This window comes from Tripterygium wilfordii, chromosome 12, assembly GCF_013401445.1.
Source record: "Tripterygium wilfordii isolate XIE 37 chromosome 12, ASM1340144v1, whole genome shotgun sequence".
In the NCBI taxonomy this organism is placed as follows: domain Eukaryota; kingdom Viridiplantae; phylum Streptophyta; class Magnoliopsida; order Celastrales; family Celastraceae; genus Tripterygium; species Tripterygium wilfordii.
In genome coordinates this window covers 2914810-2935574 of record NC_052243.1, presented here as the reverse complement: position 1 = coordinate 2935574, position 20765 = coordinate 2914810, and the positions used below count along the sequence as shown (strand labels likewise).

Sequence of the window (20765 nt, the reverse complement as noted above, 5' to 3'; positions counted from 1 at the left end):
CCCACCGCCAGCGAACGTTCTTGCCAAGCATGTTTAATCCACCAGAAGGTACCACCTTTCATCCAGATAAACAAGCTTGTCAACCCTTGCTTGTACTGTCCTCTTCGTTCCTCTTTTCTTTTTTTTTTCCTGTCAATGTTTAATATCGCCATTGATGGTTACGACTTGCATGAGAATGTATGGCGTTCTTGCAGAATAAAAATGACATTCTTGAGCTCATCAGTAAGATCTTTTCCAGAAATCTTCTGTCATCCGTGATGATTTTGTACTGCAAATTCCGCTAGAAAAGAATGCCTCTATCATTGATTATGCTAATCCAGCCTCTAAAGCCAGTTTGGGGTTGCCCTTGCACTTCCTAATGATCCTCATCAATAACCATTCCCCTAACAGTAGCTGCAACACCATCCTAAAAGCAATGTAACCGGCTTTCACAGAAGCCACAAGTATCTACAAGTATCCATTCTAAGAGCAGTAATTCGCAAGTCTTGATCTTTTCAAGTACAGAAAAGACATCAAAAGCTTTTATTTTGATAAGATTGTCTATCAATAATGTACAGTAGAAACCAACAAGCTAGAGAACTACTGGAGAAAACTGTCTACAAGCCAGGCATGGTAGAAGTGCATCTTTCTGCTCGAGCATTCTACTTTATTCTTTTACAGCTAGAGCTCAAGCTCCACAAGAAAGAGCTTCCCGTCGAACAAGAGCCCAGATGACTCCATAGGTTGCAGTAAGCCATCAGTCATTCCACCAAACATGTAAAGATAACGCCCCCAAGGATCAGCACAGGTTCGGTGGAATGACCGGTGGTTGGGTTCATAACCCTTTGCCTTCAACCTTTTCCACATCGTCCCTGATATTCCTCTGATATGGGATGTTGCTGCCTGCACTTTAATGGATGGAATAGTGCCAACATTCAACACCCAAAAGTCATCCTTTCGGTGTCTGTATGAATCTTCACCCCCATAGATCAATATCTGACCACCAACAATGGGTGTAGCGGAGTGACCGACTCGTGGGAGAGAGAATCCATGAGGTATATCTTGTGATTCATACAGTATTTGTACCCATTTTGCATAACCACCAGATACATATAGGTGCCAGACGTCACTTAACACCTCATAACCCAACCCTCTACCACCAAACAAAACCGTCTGGTTTCCACCAAGACATGACAATGTGTGTCCAGAACACGGTGGAGGTGATGGATGAGTAACAATCTCCTGCCATGTTCCAGAACAAAGATTTTCTGAAAGTTCTAAAATCCATGTGTCACCCAGGCGGAGGCCGAATAGTCCAATCCCTCCATGAATAACCATTCTTCTAACATCTATGCAACAGGCCGCATGGGCTCCACGTGCTTGTGGTGCAGTGGGACCCACGTCAAGCAGCCTCCATGAAATTGTGATAACAAAATTCTTATGGAACGATACTTGGCCAACCCAGGTATCATTTTGACGATTCCCGTGGTCATTGATTCCTCCAAAGAGTACAACAGAGTCATCAATTACAACACATGAATGCCCAAATCTTCCGCTAGGAATGCCTGAACTAACCTTTTGCCACTTCACAATCCTCCGAAAATCATTGCCTATATATGCCGCCCATGTATCATCAAGATGACGTCCTGGAAAAATAAACACATCCAAAAGAAATCAATGCAATGAAATATTACAAAATGGTAAGGAAAACCAAGTGTGCTCTAGCTTCAAAAAAGCCAGGAGTACCCAGATCTATCAATCTAATTAGGTCACTACTTTGCTTATCTCACCAAATAATTTCTAGCCTAAAGCTTGATGCCTGATTTCGAGAGCAAAATTTCACCCCATTATCAACCTGTTTTTGTCTAGCCCCAATACTTGCTAGACATGCGCGTTGATGAGTAAGGAGGATGTGAGATGGCACATGCACGATAGCACATTGACCAAGTAGCTAAAACTAACCGGCCATCTTAAGTACAAATTTATAACACAAAGCGCAAGTTGGATTTGCAAGACAGGATACCCTATGTATTCTATTTATCTTTCAATTAAGGCTCAGTCAAGATCATTTTGGTTCCATCCAGAGCTGAAATTTTTCTCTGTGATTATGCTTCCAGCTTGAGGTAATGATATTTTCTTTATCTAGGAAGAAAGCTCTTACTTCTCCATGCATTTCCCCCGCCAAAAGGGACAAGGATGGCATGGATGGGACCAAATGGGTAAGGTGCAAGAATGTATGCTGATGAAACATTTTAGCCAAAACATCAATATCTTAAATCAGGGCCCCACAATTTTGATATTGCCAAAGGCAAGCAGTTACCACAGTAAAAAGACAAAACAAAAAAAGAGTTGACGAATATGTCCATAGTCAATTAGAAAATTATCCTGATTAGCGTGCTCCTGCTGTTTCCAGATGCAGTTCAGTTATCAGATTGCAGTTGTAGATGATTCATGGGAAGGCAATAGACACCATTAGGTGACAGCTTTGAAAAATAGATAAACAAACCTTGACCTTGACATTTTGATTTTTTTCTTTTCAGCGGAAATCAGGAATTGAACATTTCAGGTTGCAGGCGTAGTTGAGTTGTAGGGTAACAAACAACTATAAGGTACACAAGACCTTCGAAAAAATGAAAACAAGAGGGGGAGAGAGAGAGAGATGAATAAAACTTGGCTTCTGCAAATTTTGAAACAAGCAACTGCACCTAAACAAAATTTGATGTGCCTAATCAAAAAAAGATGCTTCCGCTTACATTCTCGTTTTCATCCAATGAACAAAGTACAAAGCATATATACCAAAATCTACCAAATAGATAACACTAACTACTATTACATATCCACTGAATTTTACATCAAGCATTTAACACGTCTTAAGACTTGGATGTCTAATCTAAATCTGGTTGATTAAGCCTTCTTTCCCTAAAACTGTCAAAACTAATATGCTTATTCACCCAATCCACTGAACACAGTTTAAACCCAGCATGATGCAGAGAGATATAAACAGATCCGGGGGAAAAAAAAACAAAGTAGTCGATACAATTAAGAAATTAGGCCAAAAACCAAAAGAATAATCAATTAGTCGACTTAAGTCACCAATAAATAATATATATATATGTTCATTTTGAACACTACAATTGCGTAATAAGATAATAATAATAATATTATTATTATTAAAATAAAATTTTTTTTGAGGGGAAAATTTTCATTAACAGAAAAAAAGATCACAAATCTTGACAACGATCCCTTTCAAGAAGGGAATTTTAGTAATAATGAAATGCTATAATTGTTATATTTGATTGACTATGAATTGAAATTATAAATTTATCCATGGTAATGTGGATATATATAAAAGTTGTGGAGATTCTAACAAATAACTCCAAAAGCCATGGCCAGGATCTAACAAATCCTTAAACATAATACCATATTCTAATTTCAATTTTAATGATACTGACCATACATTCAGAGTTTTTCAAACCGAGAGGCAAGATAATAAACTGACATGAATGGCGATCAATCTTATCATACTACACATTAGAAATCAGAACAAGTAAACTAGCAGTAACCTCCAAGAACCAAAACCCATTGTAACAACCAATTTTCCAAAATCAAAGATAGAAAACAATCATCAATTAAATGTAAAGCCAATTTTCCAAGAGGAAACAAGAGATGGGTTCCAGTCGAGAAGACTGACTGACCTCCTTCAAAGCCACCACCAAATAAGACCAAGCAATCGGATACAAAACTGAGAGAGTGAGAGGCTCTGGGACCTGGAGAGACCAATTCATCCTCTGGGTCAGAAAGCTTATAGCAAGAAACACAGTCAAGCCTAGAGACCTGCTTGTATAGCCTCATCCATGGCAGCTGTTGATCCTGTTTGCTAGACTTGAGAGAATCAACTGACGATGGACCCCAGTCCCTCCTGCATATGGACTCCCATAGAGTGTCAGATGATGCCAAGGACCTGAATCTCCTGCAGGTCATGGCGAAGGAAAGAATTGAATCGACAGGAAGTAATAGCAGGACTGTGAAGAGATGGTCTGGGGCTATTCTAAACAGAGGCGAATCACTGTTGCTACCACTGCTTGTGCTAGTTTCCGCCATGGATTAGCTTTCTGGTCCGAAGTAAGAGACTTTTATGGGTAATTGAGGGTTGTGGGAGTGACGGCGAAATGGGTTAATCTTGCTCAGCTTCAGCATTTGGGAGCCCCATGGTTTTTGTCTGGTATGTGACGTTTTCATTTATGTGCAGTGCCTTGCCATATCACTCTTTACGGGACCGTTTTAGTCTGTTAAGGTTAACAGAATGATAACGGAATATTAATTCAGTTTACGAGGTTATCTTAGTTGGTCTTGCTTAGTGTGTAAAATCAGTTTTGTGAATATTAACATGAATGAGGAATTTCTTCTTGATCACTCGTTGCGTCTTCTCTATGTGATTCTCTCCATTTTCACTCCTTGTGGTAAGGTTAAGGTTTGAACGAGACTATCAATTGATATCAAAATCTACGATTTACATCTTATCATGTCACGACGTCAAACCGTAATATTAGCTATCAATAATTGTGTGACGATGTTGGAAACAATGTTTCATGTTCTGCTATGAGATGACAACCACAAGCCTCAAATCATCAACACCATATAAGAGGTCTATTTTCCAGGGTTTTGTGTTACGTATAGATATTATTATTATTTAATAATTATAAAAAATTATAATTAATTATTATCATATAGTGAATATAAAAGTGTAAACCCGTTCGTTCTTAAAGAACAAAACCCTTCTATAAACCCTTGAAGTTGAAACAAGCGATCTGCTGCGGGCTCTCTGTCAATTCTATCAATGGAGTCTCTTTCGAGTTCTGTGTTTTTCTCTAACCTACCAGAGATTCGCCCAGTTCTCAATATCCCTTCTTCCTCATCTTTTTCTTCGTATTCAATGAAACCCCTTAATAACAGAGTCGAGTCATTCAAATTCGTCGAAACTCATCCTTGCATTAGCCTCCGTGTTCGTGCCTTGACACCTGACCATGCCTCTGGTGAAGCCGAAGAAGAGAGGCCCCTTAACGATGGTTTTGGCTTCGTTCCTGATCAGAATCGGACCCTCTTTCCGCCTCAGGTAAACTGCATATAACAATACGATTGTGTATGTGTGGATGTTGTTCATGTGTGTTTTGATAACTATCATTTGAAATTTTGATTTATTGTTACATCATGCTTTCTTTTGGTGTTCAATTCAGCTGGAGGGTTTGCGTGATAATATTGAGAGGGAGGTATGTAATTGGGGAATAGGGCAGCGAAAGTCTTGATTTTATGTTAAGATCGAGATAGTGTTTGTGGACACTAACATTAGAGTCGCTTAGAATTTTAGGGAATGCAAGCAAAGTGCTTTATTGTGCATATAAAAAGGAATTCTGGTCACTTTTTTGGTATGACCTTCTCTGCCCACTTTTCCCTGGATATTTTGAGTTCATAAGCAAATGGAATTCTTAGTTGTAGTTGTACTTGTGAAGGGCATTCCATTGTTGATATTATTCGGAAAAGGTGAGAAACCATATTTTGTATCTGCTATAATTTAAAGTAAAAATGTGCTGCTAAAGAAATATTAATCTGATATGCGAGTTACAAGAATTAATGATTTTGATTAGTTTGTGCCCTACCAAGTACCAACAAGGGCTTAGCCAGGAAGTGAGAGTAGGGTGGGCTACTGCATTTTGATTTGCTCGAAAGAAGTTAGTGGGGGTTTGGGGGCAGCGCCCCAAAAAATACACATAATATATATATATATATATACACACATAATATATATATATATATATATATGAAGTATTATATTTGTTAAAGATATTTATAAACATGTATATATGTGTGTGTGAAGTATATATGTTAAAGTATAATTTTTTTATATAAAAAAATTTGGGGTGGGCTGCAGCCTAGTGCAGCCCCTGTCTCCACCCTTGCCTACCAAGGTTTCATTGGGTTGTCAAAATATATTTGGTTTTCCCTCCAATGTCTTTCAGTTTCAGAATACAGGGCCTTTTTAGACGAACTTTATAGCTTTCTTCCCCCGCCCCTCCCCTCCACCTTTGAACATTATTCAAGTACCAATTAGTTCGAGAATCCTCAATTTTTCTTTGGGTTGCAAATAGATAGCATTCTTCTTGAACCTTTGACGAACTAGAACACTATGATTACTTATCGGAGGTCATTGTTCTGTAAGGTGTGTTGTCCACTAATGTGTGCGTGAGTTGCTTCATCTTCTGTGTAGCCTATTGTGTTTTGATTGCCTCTTTTCACAATCCTGGTTTGGTATGGACTTGTATAATCTATATCTTAGACAAGGGGATTCTTTAATTCAACTATTGGCCCATTAGGCATGAATCTGTCGGCAATTCAAGAATCTACATTTTTCCTGTATTGTTAAGTCAAAAAAGCAATCCACTGGAGTCATTGCCTGCACGTTCACTCTGTTCTGTTCCTAAACATTGTTTCAGTGTGTGGGGTTCTATTTAGTTGAGATGGCTTTGTGTATCTTGCCAATATGATACTTGGGGCTTATCCTCTCTGTCGTAATATTCAATTAATGGTTGTAAAATTTCTGTTTTGATTACAATTCTGGTTTTCTGCAGTCTAATCTAAATCAGTTTGAAAGTAGCAAAATCGAAACTGACAAGATATTGGCAAATGAGACACCTCATATGGTATCACATGGAAGTGGATCTGGTGGGGGTACAAGAGCTGGGCTGTTTAGAACACCAATTTCTGGTGGAGTGCAGAGTGCAACGTCAGCTCATGGCTTGCCTCGACCAGCCTTGGCGGTCCGCAATCTGATGGAGCAGGTAAAGGCTGTTATTTGACTGATATCTTCTCTAGGTCCTACTGTTCATTTTCGTTCATTTACTTGTTGTGACAAGTTCTAAATCTCTATTGCACTCTAACTTAAGGCCAGATTTGCTCATCTGTGCACCGTAATGTCTCGGATGCACCACAGAAGAGAAGGGTATCCATTTGGTTCTTTGGTAGATTTTGCGCCTGATTCAATGGGGCGTAAGTCCTTGAATTTTAAATCCTTGACTGATATATTTGTGTGCATGTGTAATATGATGTCATAGTTGCTTATTTTTTATTTACAGATCCAATATTTTCATTTTCACCATTGGCCATCCACACTCGGAATCTATTAGCTGATCCCAGGTGCACCCTTGTTGTGCAGGTTAGTTACAGGACCTGTTTCCCTGTTGGAATATTGACTACTTGGTCTTGGTTTATGTATTTTATTGACAATTATGTTTGGTAGATACCTGGATGGAGTGGCTTATCAAATGCAAGGGTGACTATATTTGGCGATGTATATCCACTTCCAGAACATGAACAGGTGATTATCTCACTTTCTTTATTATGGTGAATGAATGAAACTCTGTTATATGTCTAAAACAAATTAAACTATCCTCCCCTTTTCTAGGCCTGTGCATGGCTACACAAGTAGGTCCCATTTTTTTAATTATATAAGCAGTGGTGTACCTAAGTCTACCGGGGCTTGGACGAACTCTAAAAAAAGGGTCCTTTTTTTCTTTTTTATTTTCTTTTTTAATTTATTGTTTTTAAAGTTGAAATGGGCTGGGAATTATTTGACTTATTTTTTCTAAATGGGTTTGGAATACTATAAATTAGTTTTTTTTCCCCGAAAAATTGGGGCCTGGGGCCGCCACTGTATATAAGTGAGTTGTTACATATCTTGATCAACCTTGTTCGAGATCTTTTCACTAGTGTCCAAAAACATCACTCCCTTTTTTTCTTTTTAGCCAAATGTTTTTCTAGTGAATATGTTATGGGATCAGTTTGTTTTCTTCATTTAACTTCGTAGTTGGAAGCTAAAACATTCAAAATGATCTTTCCAGTAAATTTTTTGAAATACTGTTAATCTAGTACCCATTTTTTTTCTCCAGTTTTATTATGACATGTATGGTCATGTTTCCAGGAATGGGCTCACAAGCAGTACATAGCAAAACATCAACAAGGACCTTCCCAGCAGTGGGGAAATTTCTACTATTTTCGAATGCAGAACATAAGGTTTGTTTAAGTTACTGAAGGCCCCAACTCTTTTTACCCCTTCAACCCCTGTCACTTTTGTTCTATGCCAGTTATCTTTCCATCCCTTTATACTGATTTAAAGCGCGTGAGTGTGCCAATTTTCACATGATCAAACCATGTCAAGTGGCCTTTGTTCAACTCATCCTTCATTGGTGTCACCAACTGACCAACTCATTCTTGGAATCATTTCTTTGTTAATTGCGATAATGAATTAAACATTTCTTTTATTTCCAATGTTCACCAAGAGCCTAAGCTTGCTATGTCACTAACGTTTCGGTTTTCTTTCTAGTCCTCGTCTTGTGATGTTACTGTTCTCATATTTACATGATTACATCATATAAATTTTTCTGAGAAAAAACAGTGTAGTGAAAGACGCGCACTGCTTGCTTCCCATGTTTCTTACTCCTTTGTAGTGCCTAGGTTTATGTGAAAGAACAGACTTTTCTGCAGAGATTCTGTTAAAAAATATCCTTAGAACCAACTTTTCCTACGTAAAGGTCTTTTTTTCAAAGTGGTGTCTTCGATTGCAGTACCGTATCGTATATGAAAAAAACTTTGGCAAGAGGAGATCTTATAGCTAGGCTATTGTTGTAGAGCTAATTTTTTTCAAATGTCATTAGTTGATTATTCTGTCATATCTTAGTTACAAGTTAGTATTGAAAGTGGGATGAAGGAATGGCTCCATACATCTGAAAATATTGTGAAGATATTTTGATTAATAACTTGAAAATTTTTAAATTGTGATCCTCCTCTCCTCGTAAGATTGAGAATAGTAGTACTTAAAAGTTACAGTATAGGAGCTTCTGTGTTCTTGTATATTAATTACTATAAAGAGATTTTTTCTCGAGCCCCGCCTTGTCGGCCTGTCCTTTTATTAAAAGTCTGTTTTCTCTGCAAAAAACTGTGTGTTAGATTCACATGAAGCCCTCTTCCAGACAATTGTATAATAGAAGTTTGTGCATTGGGTTGGAACATTGGTTCTTAAGCTCTTCACAATTGTTGGTTACAATCACTTTAACTTTTATATCTTCTGGTCAAACTCATTTATATCTTTCCCAGTGACATATATTTCATTGGAGGCTTTGGCACTGTTGCTTGGGTTGATGTGAAAGAATATGAAGCCCTTCAGCCTGATAAGATTGCCGTTGATGGAGGAGAACAAAATTTGAAGGTAATACGTTTGACCCATCTTTATTTTCTGCGTATGAAATATGTACTGCTAAATCATAAAATGAAATTCTCTCCATGTATAAAGAATATGAGGGTTAGGGCATACTTTTCAGTATATCAATTTTAGTATCTTTTTACTTTCCCACTAATTGTTGTGTCCATCTTAGTCACCTTTTTTGGCTTTTCAGTATATCAATTTGTAAAAATAATTTTAGTATCTTTTTTTACTTTCCCACTAATTGTTGTGTTCATCATAGGCTTTGACTTAAGTGGATTTGTTTTTATGGCAGGAACTCAACGTGACATTCTCAAAGCCTCTTAAAGAGCTCTTGTCCACTGAAACCGAGGTGGATGACGCTGCTCTCATATCAATAGACAGCAAGGGAACTGATGTTCGAGTTCGTCAAGGTGCACAGGTACTTCTCAGTTTTCAGGCAGCAATCATTCTAAAAGATCCCCCAACTTCTTCTTCTTTTTTTTATCAAAAAAAGGCTGGTGGAAATGGTTTCTTCTTTTGTTCTTTCAGTTCAACGTACAGAGGTTATCATTTGAGGAAGGGAATGCAATTGAAACACTAGATGAGGCCAAGGCCGCTCTCTGGAAACTAATAAAAAAAGGTCAAGGACACAATTTGCAGAAAGGACAATAAAGTTTTCAAAATGAATAATACTTGTTCTTGCCCTCATAACTGGAGGGCATCCGGCTAGATGACATGAACTGAGTTGTATCCTATCACTTGAATTAACTCTCTTGTTTTTTTAATTTCCTTTGTTGTTATTTTGCTGTATAACTTGCGAACTCAATATTCGTACTGTGTTATATGTTGAAATAATAGTGGCAATTGGCGATCGCTTGCCTAAACTACAAAAGACTCTATGTAGTTATTCTGTTAATTGTCATACAGGTCTCCTCTGGTTTGCATTTGGCCTTGGCAGGAATATCCCTTGTGCAGAATGGTTCATAAACTAAGCGATACTCGACTCTGGCCTGCAACTATAAGGTGTTATCATCTGCAGGAAGTCAAAGATAGCTCTAGCTATAATCTTGCCCTGAATTCTGAGTAGTAGGCTGGACCTTGAGCAATAACTGAGAGAGATTATAAAGAGAGAAATGGGGAAAGTAGTTTTAAGTTCCTTCAGATATGCCAATATATAGTTCAAGATAAAAGAAAACCTGATGTTGGTATTTCTGCTTCTTGTGCCCTAATCCTTATATTTCATGACCTGGAAAAAGAAGCAATTCCATAAGCGCGTTCAGTTGCTCGCCTATTCTCCAGTATGAAAGTTCGTCTCTCTGACCATTTAACGTAAACGTGACTTTCTATTGTATTTTCATAGTATTCACATAAAATAGGTCTTGTACTAATATAAGTGTGGGGAATTTTTTCTACTCCTGTGGGGTCCACACCCAAGGAATTGTCCGCTACCGGTTAGTCTCTTTTATTGGATATGTCGATCAATAATCATATCAACCTCACAGAGTTATTTTACGATATTCTGCCTCCCTCACTATTACTAGATACCATGACCCCTCACTGCTAGATGTCATGACCTCTTGGGTGATGTTGTTAGAGCCCATGACCTCTTGGTGAGGGTGGAGTAAGGGCAAATGCAATGGTGAAGTGGTATTGGCCCAACAAAAATGTTGTCTTTTGCTGATGTGGCTGTATTGTAAAATGTGTTTTGCTTATGTGACTGTATTGTGATAAGTGTTTTGCTGATGTGGATGTATTGATATTTAATGTTTTGGTGTAGTTTTATTGTGGATAATATGGAGGAATTGAATGTTGTTGGGTTGGGTGGAAAGAGAAAGTGTGTGGGAAGAAAAAGTGTATAGAAATTTGTGTTTTGCTGATGTGGCTGTATTAGAATACGTGTTTGACTTGACTTTTTGTGTAATAGAGGTGGGACCGGGCCAACAAAAATGTTGGCTCAGTAAATTGTTTCTTATTGCATTTGCCCTAAGTCTCATGACTTCTTGGTGATGGTAGAGTGAGTACCAAGTTATTAATTTTCAGTACTCTTAAAAAATTGAGATTGTATTTAATCTCATAACTTGTAAAAAATATCATTAAAAAAAGGTTGAAAAATAGAATACATTATGGTATAGATATTTGTCCTAGGTTGATGTTATTGTTTGACTATAAAATCCTTGTCTCATGATCAGAAATATAATATACACTAATATATAATGTAATGGAAAAAGAAAATTATTAACACCTTGACCAACAGAGAGGTAGCACTTCACAATTCTCTTGGCCAGCAGTCATAATGGACAATTGAGTTTCCTTGTGTTGAAGGGATTCATTTCTACCATTAGCTTTGAATAATCTCTCTCTCTCTCTCTCAGCTTTCTTTCATCTCAAGCTTTTCCAAGATATTTTTGCTTTAATCATCACCTCCCAAGTCCCCACTAATTATATTTTCTTTCTTGGTTTTTACACACCTTTTAGGCTTTAGTGGTTGAGTTTTGATTATGTGTGCATTAGAAAAGTAATTTATAATCAACACCAATAGCAATATATCATCCAAGATGAGGATATCCAAGGCTTCTTCACAATTTCAAGGTAATTATCATCTATGGATTCTTGCATTTGCCATTATTCTATTATTGTTTGGTGGGTTCTCAAGATTTTCTTCTCAAAATGTGATTTCTGGGACAATCCCAAATTCTGAGTCACCAAAGAGAGTTGTTCCAGTAAAAGGTAATGGCTACCCTCCTGTTCTTGCATACTGGATTTGTGGCACAAATGGAGAAAGTAAGAGAATGTTGAGGCTACTGAAGGCAATTTATCATCCAAGAAATGAGTACTTATTGGAACTCGACGCGGATGCATCGGAACAGGAGAGGGCAGAGCTACTTGTTTCTGTTCAATCTGAAAATGTATTCAGAAGTTTTGGGAATGTTGATGTTGTTGGGAGAAGTTCTGGTATTAATAAGATGGGATCTTCTTCTTTAGCTGCTGCACTTCATGCTTCTGCTTTGCTTCTCAAGATTAGTCCACATTGGGATTGGTTCATCATTCTAGGCACCTCTGACTATCCCCTCATAACTCAAGATGGTAACTTTTTTTTTTCTTGTTCAATTATCACACAAAATGTGATTTGAATTTGCACTATATATATATATATAGAGAGAGGACTTAGAATTTGCACTATATTCTGTGGTGTTATGCAGATCTTCTCCATGCCTTGACATTCCTGCCAAGAGATCTCAACTTCATTGATTATAATACCGATAAAACTGCCCGGAACGAGTAAGTATAAGCCTTTCGATTTTCGATTTTCGGGTTTTCGGGATTACAGATTGCAGCAAAAATGTGATGCAGGGAGAACAAGATCAATCAAATTGTGATAGACCCTACTTTGTATCTTCAAAAGAACAGTCCACTCTTTTATGCAGTAGAGAAACGACCGACACCGGATGCTTTTAGCATCTTTGCAGGTCAATCTCTTTAATTTTGTTGCAGTTTTTCATTTTCTAAGCATGTACTCTTACACAAATCAGTACTTGAATTTTTTTTCCCCTGAAATCAGGTTCTCCATGGGTGATTCTTACAAGAGATTTCGTTGAATACTGCGTCCACGGATGGGATAATCTTCCAAGGAAACTACTGATGTATTTCAGCAATGTAGAATACCCTCTTGAATCCTACTTCCACACAGTCTTATGCAACACAATTGAGTACCAAAATAGAACAATAAGCAACAACCTGAGGTACGTAATAGAGGACGGAACTTCCTCGCAAGTCCTAGACATGTCGCGCTACGATGAAGTTGTAGCTAATGGTGCAGCATTTGCAAGACCAGTATTACAAGAAGCTAATGATGATCTGCTGATAAACCAGATTGACAAGAACATCCTAAACCGCGCACCCAATTGCGTCGCGCCTGGATTATGGTGCTTAGACCGAGGAATTATTAATAATGTTACGGAGAAATTAGAGGAGGAGGATGATGATGAAGAATTATGTGCACCAAGGGCCAACAACATTGATGCTGTCAAGCCAGGGCATTATGGAATGAAGCTTAGAGGATACTTTTCTAAGTTAGCTGCTGAAGGGAAATTGAGAAGTAGTAGGTGTCATCATCCATGACAGATTGGGAATTTGATTACCATATATATATATATACACAAATGGTGTATATAGAGTTTTGAGATAAAGAAGAGGTTTGTTATTCTTGATGGGCCTTTTTTGAGTTTTGGTATTGTGGAGATTGGAAGTAATATGGGGCTCAAAATGTACCCTTTTGGAGCAGTGAAATGATTGGCTATCTGCATTATAACAACCTAACCAACAACTTCAATGATTAGTGGTTGATCAAGTGAAGCAAATTCAATTTCTTTGAATTTTCATTTATTTAAGAATCTAACCAAATCAATTAATTGAAGACCAGTATTTAAACATTGGATGTGGGAGTAGAAGAAATGACACTAATTGACCATCTAATTAAGCAGAGGAAATTTAAAAACAAACATATGATGAAGGTGAACCCACAAGCCTAAAATATTTTCTTTTTTTGAAAGATTAAAAGACCTTATTGCATTAATTAAAGAATTAATATAAAGTATCACATCATGTGATAATTTTCTCTACCCAATGGTAGACAAACTCATGAAGACAAGACTCATAAACAAACGAAACAAAAAGGGACACCGAAGGTACAACACCGGATAAAAAAAACCTCTAAAATATGATTGAGGCCTTAGCTTATAGAGACATAGTAATCACCAAAAAGAATTATTAGGATTTTAATAAGGGAAAGGGTATCTTCTCCCCCCCTCCACCCCCAATAATCTCTAAATCATTGAATTTTAATATTTTATTATTAATTTACATATGATTTGATATTTGATTCTTTTAATTTGTGTGTGATTTCATATTTGATTCACATTCTAAAAATTAGTTTTCTCACCTCCATAATTGATTTTCTCATCCTCAACAATTAATTCAAATAAATTTATTACATCACATCAATACAGATTGACTGGTATATTTAATGTATGAAGTGACCCATTCGTTTGTAGAATCACACATATATCTAAACCATTGAATCATAATAAAAGGCATACGTAACCATCTGTCAATACTAACTGAATGAAGCGATTATCATTCACAAATTAATCCTATTGTGATAATAATACATTCATGTAGGATTCGTGAATGGTAATCACTTCGTTAAGTTGACATTAAGAGTTGGTTATCTAATACATTCTATTATGATTTAGTGATTTAAATATAGATATGATTCGACAAACAAATGGATCACTCCATACAGAGAATGACTTGTGAAGTAATAAGTTTATTATAATTATTATTGGGATGGGAAAATCAATTATAGGGGTGGGATAACTAATTTTTGAAATGTAAATCAAATATCAAATCACACGCTTTCATAATCTAACTACTTTAAAGAAACTGCATACACAACCACCCAACCCAACAACTTCTTTTTTTTTTTTTAAAACAAACGCCCTCTCAACCACCAAAACATCAATAACATCGTATGCCACCATTATTGGTTGATCTGGGTGTCACCAAATTTGTCAGTTAATGGTTCTTGTCGTCTGGTTGTTCCATATTTTAATCCCTCTCAACCATCAAAATACCTATACCATCGTATGCCACCAGAACTTATTGCGTGAATGACAAAACATTTTGTTGTTTGAAACTCATCTGTCACCAATAATAACTTGTTCAATGCACCGACAAAGCTCTGTCTTTGGACACTCAAACATGATCACTTAATTTACTAACGAATTGTTTTGTTAATTGAGATTGCTACATACCCCCAATCTATCTATTACTCCAAATATGACATGTGCGATAGTTTTCAATTATGATAAGGATTATTCCAACAGTAGTTTGTATTTCATGTAGAACATATGATGACCACAAATTCAATTGAATCCTATGTATTCGATTCAATAACTGAGATACTAACTGCAGAGATATCTATCATGCACTAGTCCGTATGAATTGAGAATAAAATGAGGGTTAAAATTTGGAATCTCAAACATTTTTTCTTTAGCAGCACTAGATCATGTTATAAATACATTCAATTCAATCCATCGTAAAACAAATCTTCCCTTTCCAAAATCCTGGTAACCCTAATTATATTTTGTTTCAGTTTAACCCAAATTAATCAAATGCATAGTAAGATCCTTGAACTCTATTTAACTACAAACATTTCCACACACGTGGCTTGCTGCCACCCCACAACTCACGACTCGGCCCAACCTTCTTCCAAATCAAGCCGCGGCCCTGCACTCCTGGCCCTTAGATCAAGCACGAGTCTCGATCCGATGGCCACGATTAACTTGGCTGGTACACCTGATACCTTCTCGAGTCTTCTCAGATTCTGCCACGTGGCCAACGAACGGTCTCCACACGACCTCACGCCCAACCAAAACGACGCCGCTAAGCTCCACCGCAGAGGCATAACCGGTGATCTATCCAAACAAAGTTCGAAAGCACGACTCGCAGATGAAACCACCGACTGACCGCCATTCAATTTAAGCCCCAACTTTCTCAACCAATTTACGAAAATATCCTCCGACTTTGCCTCCATCGCGGTCCTCGGTTTTGATTTCTCTCCTCTCCTCGTCGGCCTATTTGTTGCGTCGCCGGAATCAGCTGTTACTATGCTTGATGAGGCGATCTTAGCTGCAGCACCATCGAGGCATTTCTTCTCAGCGAACGATTTGGTGCTCGAAAGGCAAGCCGAGGAAGAAGACAGCGACAGAGAGCATGGAACGGACTCGACCTCCTTTCTCAGAGAGCATGAGTCGCAGACGTTGCGGAGATGCGGTGAAGCGGGGCCGGAGAAGGGGATTCCGGAGAGAGAATCGCAGAGAGAGCAGATATGACGGCGGAGATGGCGTGCAGCGAGGAAGTTAGCCTGGTGGACGTTGGAATCGCAAGTGGAACAGAGGGACGAGGAATCGGAGGCGCAATAGATAGTGGCTTGGTGGCCGCATAACTCACAAACCCTAGCTTTCATGTTTTTGGTTGAGAGAGATAGTGAAAAGTAGCGGAGAACGACGGGGTTTTATTGAGAGAATGAAGAAGAGAGAAAGGGAGAGATATAAAGAGAGAAGAAAGCGGAACCATGAGATATGAAAGGGACTCCTATCAATGCCACTTTCATTTTATTACAGTTTCATTCCCCTCGAACTCTCTCAATTTCTAATTTTGCCTCCTCTTTTTAAAATAATGCTTCTTCACCACTCTAAAACTTTTTATTTATTTTTAATAATAGACTAACATTTTTTTTTTTCTGAACTTCATTTACGAGTCCGTTTGATAAAACATTTGAAGTGGGATACAGCAAACGCTCTTTTCAATAGTATTTCATATTTTAATTTTAAAATATTGGACATACTTCACATTTTTAGTCATATTCTAAATATATTGTGTTATTCACAATTGTGCTTGTAGATACACACATGACTGTAGTTAATAAAAAAAATGAACACTATGTTGGCTGAACTCCTCCTTGGATGGCGAGAGAGTGGTCGGCCTGAAGTTTCTCTGTGATCCGGCTGCCCTTACCTTGGAAATAAAGGTAGTCAGTGAACCCGACAAATATTTAATTAAAATTCAATTTTAACAGATGTTTATTTAAAATTTGCCCAAAACGGATATCCTTCTAGGTCTTTTGAGTTAATTCTAAATTCTTGAAAATTACTTTAGATTTGTATTTCTGATTATTTGTGCGTTGATTTAATTTAATAGATAATTTCTTATTTATTTCACGTTTTTTAAATTTTTAATTGATGCAAGATATTTTTATTTTTTTTATTTGTTAAATTGACGTTTTTATGGACTTGATCTTATGGATAGTAAATTTTATTTTTATGAGCTAACATTTAAAATTATCAGCCAATAAAAATATAAAATATATAGATGATATTTTCTTATTAAATATATTAATATGAAGAAAAAAAAAATCCATGCATTTTGCCTGGGTCGGGTTAGCCGCAAACGTAGCTATCCCCGTGACTCTCTTCCAAAATATCTGCTTCTCTCGACATGTGGAAAGATGATTTATTGATCGATTCCACGTCAGGTCCCACTAACACCCACACAGAATCACAAACTCCCATCTCTATGTACCAAGAATTCAAAACTGACCTCCAGCAGACTGACACGTGTTACTTCTTACCACGTCATCATCAACATTCCAATTTCTACAACACAAAACGACACATAATTCTTGTTCTTTGTTTTTTTTTTTTTAAGTTCATAAATTCATGGAAACTTCCTGTTCTTTCCACAACATGCCCCCACCACAAAACGACAGAAAAAATTCAAATCGTGTTTATAAATCTTTTACTAGAAAATGTATTAATTTCAGTTAGAATTTTTTGTCCCACATCTATTAGGAAGGATAAACTAATCCAACATAAATGGAGTACTCTTTCTCCCCTCTAATAGGGCTTTTAGAGGGGAATCCGTATATTAAGACTATTGTGTGTTTATCTGACACCCATAATTTGTAAACTTTGCATGGATCTATTAGTTTACTCAATACACGTCCCAAAAAATAATAATTATGAGTACGATGTCATAAAAAGAAACGTCTTAATTAAAACACTTGCTCATTCAAAAGAAATATTATCTCGACCTTAAAGGGTGAGCCACTCGTCTCACTACAGTTCTTCTTCTTTATTAATCTTTTGAGGAGTTGGCAAATAATGTAAAGGAAGTTTGCTTGCATGAAAATAACTCATCGACAAGAAATGGGACCCTTTCAAAAAATGTGATGACGTGGTAAGATCAAGACCAATACTAAATCAGGTACTTCCAATCATAGCCACAAAAACTAAACATCATCATGAGAAAGATGTGTGGATGATGGACCGTCGAATGTCGATATATAAAACTTTACTTTTTAAAAGAAAAACTTTTTTTTTAATGAGCGTTAGCATGCGTTACACGTGGCATGATTTGAGGGGGTGCTGGAGCAGGCGATTGCTACAAGACCATCTGCGATTATGTATGGTTGCACAAGACTGGCGTGATTTAGAATTTCTTTTTTTTGTGGGGTCTACTCAGTTACCTGGGCACCCACCAAAAATATGCCAAACTCCAAAGAAAACACTCACATTTACCCTGACAAAACTCTATTATGTTTGCATGATCCAATTTGTCCAACCTAGATTAAATTAAGTTTGGACAAGTTATATATTCGAAATTCGAGTAAAATAAAACCAGATTTAGGTCAAAATATGGTAATTTTGATCGATTTACTTGTCCTAACCCTTATTTGGGTTAGGTTGTTATTTAGTTTACTTGTTTGGATTTAAACTAATATGAATTTAAAGTTTGGACATGTAAATATTTCGTAAACACCTAATATTGTGCGACCCACAACCAATTTTTTTCCACCCCTACCCTACCTATTCCGTGGAATTTGATCCAAAAACCTTGGGGCAGGATTTGAATTTTCTAATTCAAATATGATCTAGTAATTTTATGGTGAATTTTAATGACTTTGTTTTTAATATTGGTAAGTGGTTGGGATTTTTATTTCCAATCACCCATGCATTGTTATCATCATAAATTGGCATCACCCTATCTGTCTTGGTACACGAGATGCGTATCGAAACCTCTAAATATCTTTTATTTTTTGTAGGATCTCATGTGTTAGATTTTAATTTGATTTCACTAGATTTGGAATTTGACATCACTTTGACTTGAGTTTAATTTGATGACGCTTTGACTTGAGTAAGATTTTATCCCGAAATGAAGGGTTTATTTGAACTTAATGCCATTGATACGTCGGCTTGATTTGATTTCACAACATAAATTTATTTGATTTGGTAAGTTAAGGGACATGCAGTGAAAGTTACTGCAGTGATCTTGCAGTTTCAATTTGAAAGTTTGATTGTGTTTATCATTGTGGGGTTCAATATGTTTTTGTACTTTAATAAGCAGATTGCACGATAATTATTTAAACCTACATCCTATTTTATTGTAGGTACTCTCATTTGTGATTTGATGCCTTGAAGATGTTAAATTGATTTGGTGTCATGGAAGTCCACCATCCCAAGGACTTGATTTGAGAGGTTGACGGATATTTTCTACATATTTGATTTCGGAGGCTTGAGAGACTTATTTTTTTATTTGATTTGAGAGGTTGTAACGATTTCTTGTTGATTTGATTGGAGACGGTGGAGACTTGACTTGGTCAAATAAAAGAAAATTGCTCAAAAATATTTTCTTCCTTTAGTAATCCCTTTGGTGCTTCTACTTGACATCAGCTTGGTGGTAGCTCTTACTCGGTGGTGGCTCGAAAAACTTTACGGAAGTTATTTGTCCTTCTCCACTCAAGGATTAGAACAAGTTTTTAGAGGGCTCCATCTTCTTTCTCTATGTTGTTTGTATTCATTCTGACTTCTTTTATCATATTTTTCAACCCCATTAAAAAATGAGCTAGAGTCTTGGTATTTGTAGGGGTAGGACTGTAGGAGGCTTGACCCCGACCCAGGGCAAGGATGCTTGACCTTAACCCACAAATGAGTAGAGATTGCTGAGAAAAAATCTTAAAAATAAAGAAAAGTGTATGTAGTTGCATAAAATAAAGAAAGCCAAATATTAGTAGTATTTAATTTGTTTCACTTAGGCTTCGTTTGGAACTTCGTATAAGATAATATAATATATAATTTAATCATATCCGGTGTTTGAAAATAATATGATATTAGACTTGTATAGTATAAGATTTGTGGTAATATGTCTGAATTATCCTCAATTAAAGTGAGAGTGAGGGTATTTTTTGTTATTTGACATGTTATTATTTATATTAAACGCTCCGTATAAAATAAAAACGAGTTAGAGATGTTTTAAAATTAATTATACGGCCGACATCGTATAAAAACCACTTTTGTATAAAGTTTTATTATCCTGAATATTTTAAAAATCGTCCAAACATCATAATTTTATACTATACGGAGTCTTATACGTCGACATTGTATAAAAACCACTTTGTATAAAGTTATGCAAGTCTTTTTTGATTTGATTAAAGGTTAGGATTAATCCTAGTTGGCGTAAAAACACAAGCTTTTTCTCAATTTAGATATCCAAAATTTCCAAAAAATTTTCTCGAAGTGTTTCCTAATATCCCAAAATTTTCTTAGCCCATAGCCGAACAAGTGAGAAAATTCTACCCATAATTTTCTCCACTTTTTATCTTTTGGCCTTGTATTGAAGCTTGGGAAATTAGCAAAAATGACCCGGTTTACTAACAACACCGTAAAAATGACCCGATTCTTTTAAAAAAGTAAAATGACCTAATTTATAATTGTAAAGACCAAAATAACCTTGACTCTTCTTTCTCCCTCCGTTTCTGTTTCCCGAAATCCTCTTTTTCATTTTCTTCTTCAAACACAATTTCTTTCTCATTCTCAACTACTACAGTTTGCATCAACTACAACAACGGTTTGCATTCTATCAACTGTTCTGAATACTCCAAGGTAAGTTTACCATTTATTCAAAAACGATTCCATCAACGGGTAGTGTGTCATTA

At 36.6% G+C, this 20765-nt stretch overlaps 4 protein-coding genes across 4 annotated transcripts; 2 read left to right on the top strand and 2 right to left on the bottom strand.

The window, feature by feature from the left end:
• Nucleotides 1-418: 418 nt before the first annotated feature.
• On the bottom strand, nucleotides 419-4211 carry LOC120010959 (F-box/kelch-repeat protein At1g51550). The gene is made up of 2 exons (XM_038861924.1): nucleotides 3675-4211; nucleotides 419-1625 (listed from the first exon to the last, which is right to left on the bottom strand). The coding sequence occupies exons 1-2, from the start codon at nucleotides 4078-4080 to the stop codon at nucleotides 661-663; spliced, it is 1371 nt and encodes a 456-aa protein (XP_038717852.1). The 5' UTR covers nucleotides 4081-4211; the 3' UTR covers nucleotides 419-660.
• A 541-nt stretch (nucleotides 4212-4752) lies between these two features.
• Nucleotides 4753-10095, top strand: LOC120010283. The gene is made up of 9 exons (XM_038861040.1): nucleotides 4753-5092; nucleotides 6603-6812; nucleotides 6918-7020; nucleotides 7107-7186; nucleotides 7271-7348; nucleotides 7952-8043; nucleotides 9124-9235; nucleotides 9525-9650; nucleotides 9761-10095. The coding sequence occupies exons 1-9, from the start codon at nucleotides 4817-4819 to the stop codon at nucleotides 9881-9883; spliced, it is 1200 nt and encodes a 399-aa protein (XP_038716968.1). The 5' UTR covers nucleotides 4753-4816; the 3' UTR covers nucleotides 9884-10095.
• A 1446-nt stretch (nucleotides 10096-11541) lies between these two features.
• Nucleotides 11542-13569, top strand: LOC120010298 (beta-glucuronosyltransferase GlcAT14C-like). The gene is made up of 4 exons (XM_038861060.1): nucleotides 11542-12295; nucleotides 12412-12490; nucleotides 12563-12678; nucleotides 12771-13569. Exons 1-4 carry the CDS (start codon nucleotides 11767-11769, stop codon nucleotides 13328-13330), a joined length of 1284 nt encoding a protein of 427 aa, XP_038716988.1. The 5' UTR covers nucleotides 11542-11766; the 3' UTR covers nucleotides 13331-13569.
• A 1657-nt stretch (nucleotides 13570-15226) lies between these two features.
• On the bottom strand, nucleotides 15227-16386 carry LOC120011277 (B-box zinc finger protein 32). Its single transcript, XM_038862355.1, has one exon. The coding sequence runs from the start codon at nucleotides 16236-16238 to the stop codon at nucleotides 15459-15461; it is 780 nt and encodes a 259-aa protein (XP_038718283.1). The 5' UTR covers nucleotides 16239-16386; the 3' UTR covers nucleotides 15227-15458.
• Between the last annotated feature and the right edge of the window lie 4379 nt (nucleotides 16387-20765).